The sequence below is a fragment of the Candoia aspera genome, chromosome 4 (genome assembly GCF_035149785.1).
Source record: "Candoia aspera isolate rCanAsp1 chromosome 4, rCanAsp1.hap2, whole genome shotgun sequence".
NCBI lineage: Eukaryota > Metazoa > Chordata > Lepidosauria > Squamata > Boidae > Candoia > Candoia aspera.
In genome coordinates, this window is record NC_086156.1 from 91,405,710 (window position 1) to 91,414,433 (window position 8,724).

The window sequence follows — 8,724 nt, forward strand, 5'->3', positions numbered from 1 at the left end:
TATTTTTTTTTTTTGCCCCCAATTCAGAAGACAGATAAAGATAAATAAAATATGACCCTCATATTAGGGTCAATTGCTTTCTGGAGCAATGGACATGGTTTTGCCTAAATTTCGGAGATATCTTGATTAAAATATTTTTTTTTTATTTCTCTGAAATATATGAAAGTGATTAAGCCTTTGCAAAACTCACTGTGATGTGATAAACTTAAAATAGGTTTCCATCGAAGAACATGCTGAAAGTAATAATTTTGCAAGGGCAACCTTGATCTCTTTGTTTCTCATGCTGTAGATCACTGGATTCAGCAGAGGTGGGATGAAGGTATATATCATAGTCAATGCCAAATCCAAACCAGATGGAGTGTTAGAAGGTGGTTTTAAGTAGGCAAACCACCCAGTAAATATAAATATAACAAATACAATGAGGTGTGGAAGGCAGGTAGGAAAGGCTTTTTGTCTTCCATGAACAGAAGGGATTCTCAGTACTGCTGTAAAGATCAGCACATATGTCATGATGATGAAGATGAAACAACCCAGCTCTATCATAGCACTGATTGCCAGAATAGCAATTTCGGCTAGGTATGAGTCAGAGCAGCATAGCTTTAGTAACTGTGGGATTTCACAGTAGAACTGATTGACAACATTGGAACAAAAAGGGACTGCAAAGGTACTTGTAGTGTGCATTGCTCCATAGAAAATTCCAGTTAGCCAAACACAAAGCACCATTTGTGTACAAGCTTGCCTATTCATCACCACTTCATATTGCAGTGGATTGCAAATGGCAACATACCGATCATATGCCATGACAGTAAGGAGAAAGAAATCAGATCCAACAAAGAACACAAAACAGAAAACCTGAGCCACACATCCAGAGTAAGAAATGTTTCTAGTGTTCGTGAAAGAATTGCTCATGGATTTTGGGATAATAGTTGAAACGGAGCCAAGATCCTGAATGGCCAGGTTCATCAGGAAGAAATACATGGGAGTGTGGAGATGATCATCAAAAATAACAGCAGAGATAATGATAAGATTCCCTAATACAATTGCCAGATATAACATCAGGAACAGAAGAAAGTGTAGAATCTGTAATTCCTGGACTGCTGAGAATTCAAGGAGCAGAAAATCAGAAGCAGATGATGTATTATCCATTTTGTTAAGAGGTATAGCATCTAGAAGAAAAGAAAAGTTAAAATTAGGTGTTTCCAAGCTTCAAGAGCAGGGCCGCAACTAGGGTCTGTGTCACCTGGGGCAAACATGCATTCTGCGCCCATTTTGGCACCCCCCCAGTGCTCATTTTGGCACCCCACCAGCACAGTGCCTGGGGCACATGGCCTGCTTGCCAACCCCACACTGCGTAGTTGCAGCCCTGTTCAAGAGGGATTTGTAGGAAGATCTCTGGCATTTCAGGTCCACAAGCACTCCCTAGTACACTCTAAAGCAGCCATGTCTTTTTTCAGGCTTTTGCATTAGCTGGAAGTGTCTCTTAAAGCTGCCATATCCTTTTTTTTCCCCCTTCCAAGCTTCTTTCAAATCATTTTCACAGCATGCATATACCTTAAAATTATAGTCTATTCTTATACAAAATATTTATCCCCAAATCCAAGTCAGACAAGAAAGTCAGCATTCAACTTTGGTTAGCCTTTCCATTCTAGGGGAACTGGATTTTCAGACATATAGTTTGGAAGGAAACTTGGACAATTATTTCAGTCCTTACTTATATGAAATATATAAACAGGTTATTATAGAATGTCACCAGTAAACATAAATAGCCAAAATGACACATCACCCATCACACAAATAATTTAGAATACTTGGCTAAAAAACTGAAATGCTTTGACAAGTTTATTATAACAGTCAACAGCTCTTATCGACGTACGTACGTACGTACGTAACAAAATTGGGACTGTAGCAACACATGACCACACTTTTAATATTATCCAGCTAACAGGACAAAGTCTCTTCATATAAGAAATATACTGATATCTTCATTCCACTTGAAATAAAAATATGTTCAAGGTACATGTGATAGGATGGGGACATAGCAAGTGCTGGTAATGGTTACAACATCATGTTAAAAAAAAGAAAAAGAAAAGCTTTTTCCTTATGGAAGGTTTTGGATGATTTTTATGTAGTATTGATGAATAAAATAATGCCATCAGGACATGTAGACGATAAGAAAGATAACCTGCTGAATAGTGTAAAACCTAAATAGTATTTGATTATAAAATAATCATTCTGGTGCTATGAATATTCACTTTAATCCCTGCTCTATTTCCCCCCCATATGCTGGCAATTCAGGCAGAAATTTTAACATTGTGTTCAGGGAAAGAGGCTAGAGAAGTTCTAAAAAAGTTTCAATTTCTCAATAGGAAGAAAACTTCAATAGAATATTTTTTCTTTAAACTCTCTATTGGACAATATTTAAATGGAAGGAAATACTGATAGCTAATCTCTGTCTATGAATGATGCACTCACCTGTATCAGTGGTATCTCAAGTGAGAAATGTACTATTGAAGCTATTTCAATAATATGGAGTGCAGAATACTCTTTTGGCTATGGAAAGTATCAGAAAGGATGCAAGACTACACAGAATCCCTCTTCATCTTAACAATACTGACTGAGTTGTCTTCATCACCCTAAGCCCATCATCAAGATGAATTGAAGTCATATAGGCATAAAACATGTCAAGGTTTCTAAAAATAAAGCATGTGACATAAATCATCAAAGAGAGAATTATTGAAAATTGTCTTGCTGCATTACTGTGAACTGTGAAACCAACTAGTCTGGGAAGGAGTACTCTACGCTTATTTTAACAACCTACAAAGAGAAAAAAAATCTCTTTGTTTTCCAGTTGAATGCCACCAGTAATCATACTGGCTGGGTTAGTCAATCATAGTGAATGATGGTTTATTTTAAAAATGAGTTGGTAAAGGAGCCAGATTGGTCTAGTCCAAACATATCCCTACATTTCTGAATTACAGTGGCTTGATCCACATATCAGACTAAGCCAAGCTCACACTGTCCATTTAATGGTTTAGGATTATGTGAAAAGCAGACTAAGGTGATATCATAAATCAGATCATCCTGGATCTTAATTTCTGAAAAATGCAAATTTGGCAGGGTAGCTGCTTTATTCTGTTTAGGAGCTAAAAACAAATACCTGAAAAAGGAGTTGTAACACCAGAAATGTAACCTATTTATTAAGAGAGTAATGTTCAAATTTTCCATTTATCTTCTGACCTAATCTATCTATCTATCTATCTATCTATCTATCTATCTATCTATCTATCTACCTACCTACCTACCTACCTACCTCTCTCTATCTATCTATCTATCTATCTATCTATCTATCTATCTATCTATCTATCTATCTATCTATCGGAACTAATTATTACTCTATACAATCCAACATTTTGTATACTACGATCCTCCAATCATAGCATTTAATTTCTTGACTGAAAGGTCAGTATAAAAGAGGGATTTAAAAGAATGCTTGTATTTAAATGGACATAGAATTTCATGAATTTTGTTAGCATCACTTTTGAAATATTTATTGGCTAAAAGAATGTATGTCAAAGGAAGCATGCATTTGGGAAATTTGCAGAGGAAAAATAACTGGCCAAATTGTATAGGAAAATATATATTTTAGAAAGGTGCTGATGAAAAAGTCTATTAGAGATAGTTACTGTATGTATAAAAATATATATATTGTGGGGAGAAAGAGGGATGTGATATGTATTGAAAAGAAAATTATAGACATTTATTGCAATTGTATTTCAAGCAACTGAAATACAATTGCTTGTATTTAGTTTTCTCAATGCTTTTTTCACAGGAAATTTAACAAAATGATGTTAGTAGTCCAGATTTGAAGTAATCCACAGATTTTAATATCTGGGCATTTTTCTCAGAATAAATCCATATTGTTGAGTTCTTAAGGGTGCTTGTAAGGTAAGAATATGCTGAAAAAGAGAGAGAGAGGAAAGAAAGGCGCAAGTAAGGAGTCTATGGGAGACTGCATTCTTCACTTTTGTATACATACCCCACATTTCCACTTAGCCTTTTAATTGTAACACCTCAACAAATGCTTAATGATTTATCGTTGAACTGGATGGAAATGTTCAACGTGTTATCATTTTAAGAACATGAAAGTGATTTTCAGCAAAGACATTTTCCCTTTGATATTGTTAGATGGTAAGGGCAGTAAAGGTGGCAGGAAATCCTGGATGCCTGACCTTAACAATAACTTTTAAAATCATATCCATATTCAGGAATTGCAATTAGGCTATTTTGAAATTTTCATAGATTGTATCTGCTCATAAGATAGAATCTCTCAGGACTACTTTAATTATGACAAAAGAGCCTCTTTTGGTTACAGAATATGAAAAAAACCCAGCTGCTCCACTGTTTGTTGCTTTTTAATTTCTTAATGTTGATGAGATCAACAATTAAATATGTTGAAGTTTGATGTATTAAAGTTGTCTAAGAAAGTGAGAAATGGCTTGTTTTTCTTTTTTTTTACCATTAAAGTGTACAAAGAAAGAACTTACCTAATCTCTTAGCACTTTTCTTTGAACTTATCATGTATTTCCTGTTCTAGTCTGAAATATCATGTCATTATGCCTGACATTTAAATACGTTTTCTCTGTTCCTTCTTTTTTGCTGCTGTTGTGTCTCCAGACAGAAAAAGACTGGATGACAGAGAACAAGTCTCTGGGGATACAAAACATTATATACAGTGTGTGTGTGTGTGTGTATTTGTGTATGCCATTTTGTATCCCCAGAGCCTTTTTCTCTGTCATCCAATGCAAACCAACTTTATAAGCATAAAGAATATGGCTGTGCCATGGAACTGAGTGAAGTTGGAATCCAAGGAGTATCAAATTTATTGGTATCACAGATTTATTTTCCCAAGGCAGAGTAAATCAATTCAATTCACCTGTCCTAACCCAAATGCCATTGGTTGCTTTAGGTCATATACTTTCAAATATCTACTGTGAAAGAGCAAACAAACTACTTTTCCTTGTTAAGTAAAATATCGGGTAGGTAGGAGGAGGAGAAAAGGAAATGTTGGATATCATAATGGACATCCCCAGTAACATCCATGGATAGATTGCGAGGATAGATTGACTAGGAAAAAATACATGGGTGTATGGAGCTGATGGCTAGAAACAATGACCATGATAATGATGAGATTTTCCATGAGGGCTGCGAAATATATTATGAAAAAAACAATGATGTGGACTATCCAGAGCTCCTCAGTATCAGGGAATCCATGTAGAAGGAATTCCCTAACTCTTGACTGATTTTCCATTCTGCTTTGTAGGCTTCAAAGCTTGCAATAGGAGGCCAAATATCTGACCCTTTTCTAATGTACCAGTTGGCAGTATTCCCGATGGGGTGGAATGCTCTTCAAACAATTTCTTTTGATGTGAGAGTAGTAGATAAAACAGCTTTATCTAGGGGATGTATGTAAGTATCCTCAAGGGCCCATTTCGCAGGAGCCTAGTTTATTTCCGCAGCCCTAAATCCATGTAGGTGTGGCAAAATGTGCTTAGAGCCTTGTTCATACTGCCTTTAATCTATACAGCAAGTGCTATACTGGACATTGAGACTGCTTTCAGACTAATTTCTAAAGTCTGTGACAAATGCATAATTGTTTTTGGTTTTGGTTTTCTTGGCTAACTACTTGCACATGAACAGCTGTAGTAGGGACTTGGAAAATAGCTTAAATTTAAAAAAAATGGGAATGTTTGACAAGAAATTCTACATAATAGTCCAGGGAACACCCCAACAATCATGTGTTATCTTAAAAAAAGCTAAGCACTTGCTAGTAATAGTTGGTACTTGGTTGCTACAAATCCATTAAGCAGTTCCATTGGACGCCCAGGCCTGGTGACATAACCAGTTCTTGGGGGACTTCCAGAGGCATAGCAGGGTGCAGCTAACCTGACTTCAGGCAGGAAGAATGTTCCAAAAGGCCAGTGCCACAGCAGAGAAGACCCGCCTCCTGTCATTCCTTAAAGACAAGTCCCTGTCAGATGGTACCCACAACATGCCTTCTCTGCCAGATCTAATGGGATGGGCTGATGTAATTGGGGAGAGGCAGTCCTTCTGATAACCTGCTTCCATGACATGAAGGGCTCTAAGGTCAAAACTAGGACATTGAATTGGACCCGGAGGCAGACTGGCAGCCAATGCAGCTTGTGTAGCAGATAATATGTGCTCTTCTAGGGGACACATAACTGCCTGTGCCATTCCATTCTGCACCAGCTGAAGCTTCCAAATACTCATCAAGGACAGCCCCATGTAGAGTGTGTTACAGTAGTCCAAGCTGGAGGTGACTAGGTCATGAGTGACTGTGAGCAGAGCTTCCCAATTTAGGAAAGGGCACAAATGGCACACAACAGGTTGTGGATTTTTTGAAGGAAACTACCTGTATGCATCATGTTGTCACCAAAAGTCAAACCAGGGACACTCACAGGGGACTCATAAAAGTCAAGGTAGTGCTTGCAGCATACATAGACAAAGTGTAGGGCTTTGATTAGATGGACAAGTCCTGCTCCCATGTCCTACTCCTGAAGGATTTAAAATCATTACCTTTTGTTTTGTTTTGTTTTGTTTTGTTTTGTTTTGTTTTGTTTTGTTTTGTTTTGTTTTGTTTTGTTTTGTTCATTTCATTTCATTTCATTTCATTTCATTTCATGTCTATTTGGATAATGTGTATATTTTAAGAATGAGTAGTCATGTCATATGGAAAATTCTAAAAGCATTTTTTTTTATATTATTATATGACATGAGGCAAGATGCTGATACTTTTTAATGGAAAATGTTTCTATAATACACTGGATGAGTAAAAATCCTTGGCTAAACCAGTATATTCACAAAACTAGACTACTAGAAAGGTAATAGAGATATTTAACTAAAATGGCATAGTGTGCACTATGTTTCAGATATTTAATGATAAAGTTAGAAATACTGAGATTTAATATGGATATCACCCACAAAACAGTGTCAAATCTGTTTTTTTCTGAGATACAGACATTTATACCTGGCTGAAAATATTTAGCATTTCAGACTAAAAAAGTATTTAAGAAGAAGTAGGAAACCTACGATGATTTTTATGGGGAACAGTGGGGAGGAACAAAGCTCTTATCTTCAGAATTAAAAGAAATGTGTGTTCTGTCACTGATAGACAGACAGACACACAGACAGACAGACATTCTCCATTACCTTTATGTGTCTTCAGTAGTAATCCATTTTTCTTAGCATTTTCTCTCACAGATAGAGTATTACAAAGTCTGTTATATAGTAGCAGCCATTTTGGTACAGGACTTTCTGTAGTTACTATTCTAATATGTCTACTGGTGCTCCTATATTAGATTCCTATGTCCTACTGAGAAAAAAGTCAGCAGTGGTGGTTCTACTTGGAACCCTCGTTTTCAGGCTTTGAGTCGCTTTGACTGGAAGAATTGATTTCACTTGTCTCTCTCTTCAGCTTCTGAGAAGTCATTTGTGATTAGTCAAAAGGTCTCATTGTACCTCAAGCTTTTTTGGGGGAGGTTGGGGTTACTCTCAAACTTGCAATCTTTTAGCAATCTTCTCTGGAATTCACCCTGCAACACTTCAGGTGACTTCAGGTTCTTCCAACTAACCTCCTTTAGCAGCTTAAAGCTGCCCATTCCTTTCTGGGATCACCAGCCAACATTCCTCTTTCCTGTTTTTCCAATTTCCCAATTTTCAAGAACCAATGCTGCCTAGATCCATCTTGGGTTGCTGGCTGTTACACCTTCATTTCTCCTCTTTCCATTCTTGTTCTCCAAATCTTCTGTTCTCTTTTGTTTTCAGTCTCCATCTTCTTTGTCAGCTCTGCATACCACCATCTCCTTTCTTAACAAGAAAATACAGGCTATGGGGAAGTTGTGATTATCCATTGTACTCTCAGGCTTCTGCTGTCCACTAAAAAAGAGAGGATCTGTTTGAGTGTATGTGTGACAAGATTCTACAGAGCAATGTGCAACAGCAGGCTGTCACTCACTTGTTTTCTGATGAATTAAATATATTCTGCTGTGATGGAATGTGTCTACAAGGGGGGAGGTGATATGATGCACTACAGTAACGCAGACGGTTCTGAGGAAGCAGGGAGCACTTTCCAAGGAGGGGAGGGCGCCAGACAATAGACAACACAGTCTGGAGTTGGACCCTGTGAAGAGAAAGAGAGTCAGAATCGCCACTCCCTAGAATCACCCAGGGTATATCCTTTACATTAGAGTAGCCCAGGTTTAGTCTGGAAAGATTCTGTCTCTCTGGTGTAAGCATATAAAGAACTGTACTATGGCTGGCCTGCTTGTATGTTGTTCTTGGGCTGGGCCTGACATCCACACGTTGTATCTTCATTGCACATTGAACAGATAAGAACTAAGAAATTATTCGGAGTAGTTACCATACTTTTTAATTTCCACAGCTGTCCTTACTGACAAAATGATTCCAGTTAAACAGAAATTACATAAGGGATGGAAGATATTCAATCTGATTTTGCATCAGCATAGCTTCTGAGGGAAAAGGTCTGAAAACAAAGATATGAAACACCTTGAAACCACAAGTTGAGATAATATTGGGAGATAAAGGATATGTCCTATTGCTATTATGACTGAATTTTAATTGGTGCTTCTTGATAGTATTTAGAAAGGTGGATAAAAGAATGAAAAGTAGATTTTTTCCCAATCCATA

The 8,724-nt window shown here is 37.1% G+C and overlaps 1 protein-coding gene across 1 annotated transcript; it reads right to left on the reverse strand.

Annotated features, from left to right (window-relative positions):
• Positions 1-186: 186 nt before the first annotated feature.
• On the reverse strand, positions 187-5,308 carry LOC134496623 (olfactory receptor 14A16-like). Its single transcript, XM_063302335.1, has 2 exons — positions 5,257-5,308; positions 187-1,094 (listed from the first exon to the last, which is right to left on the reverse strand). The coding sequence occupies exons 1-2, from the start codon at positions 5,306-5,308 to the stop codon at positions 187-189; spliced, it is 960 nt and encodes a 319-aa protein (XP_063158405.1).
• Positions 5,309-8,724: the final 3,416 nt, after the last annotated feature.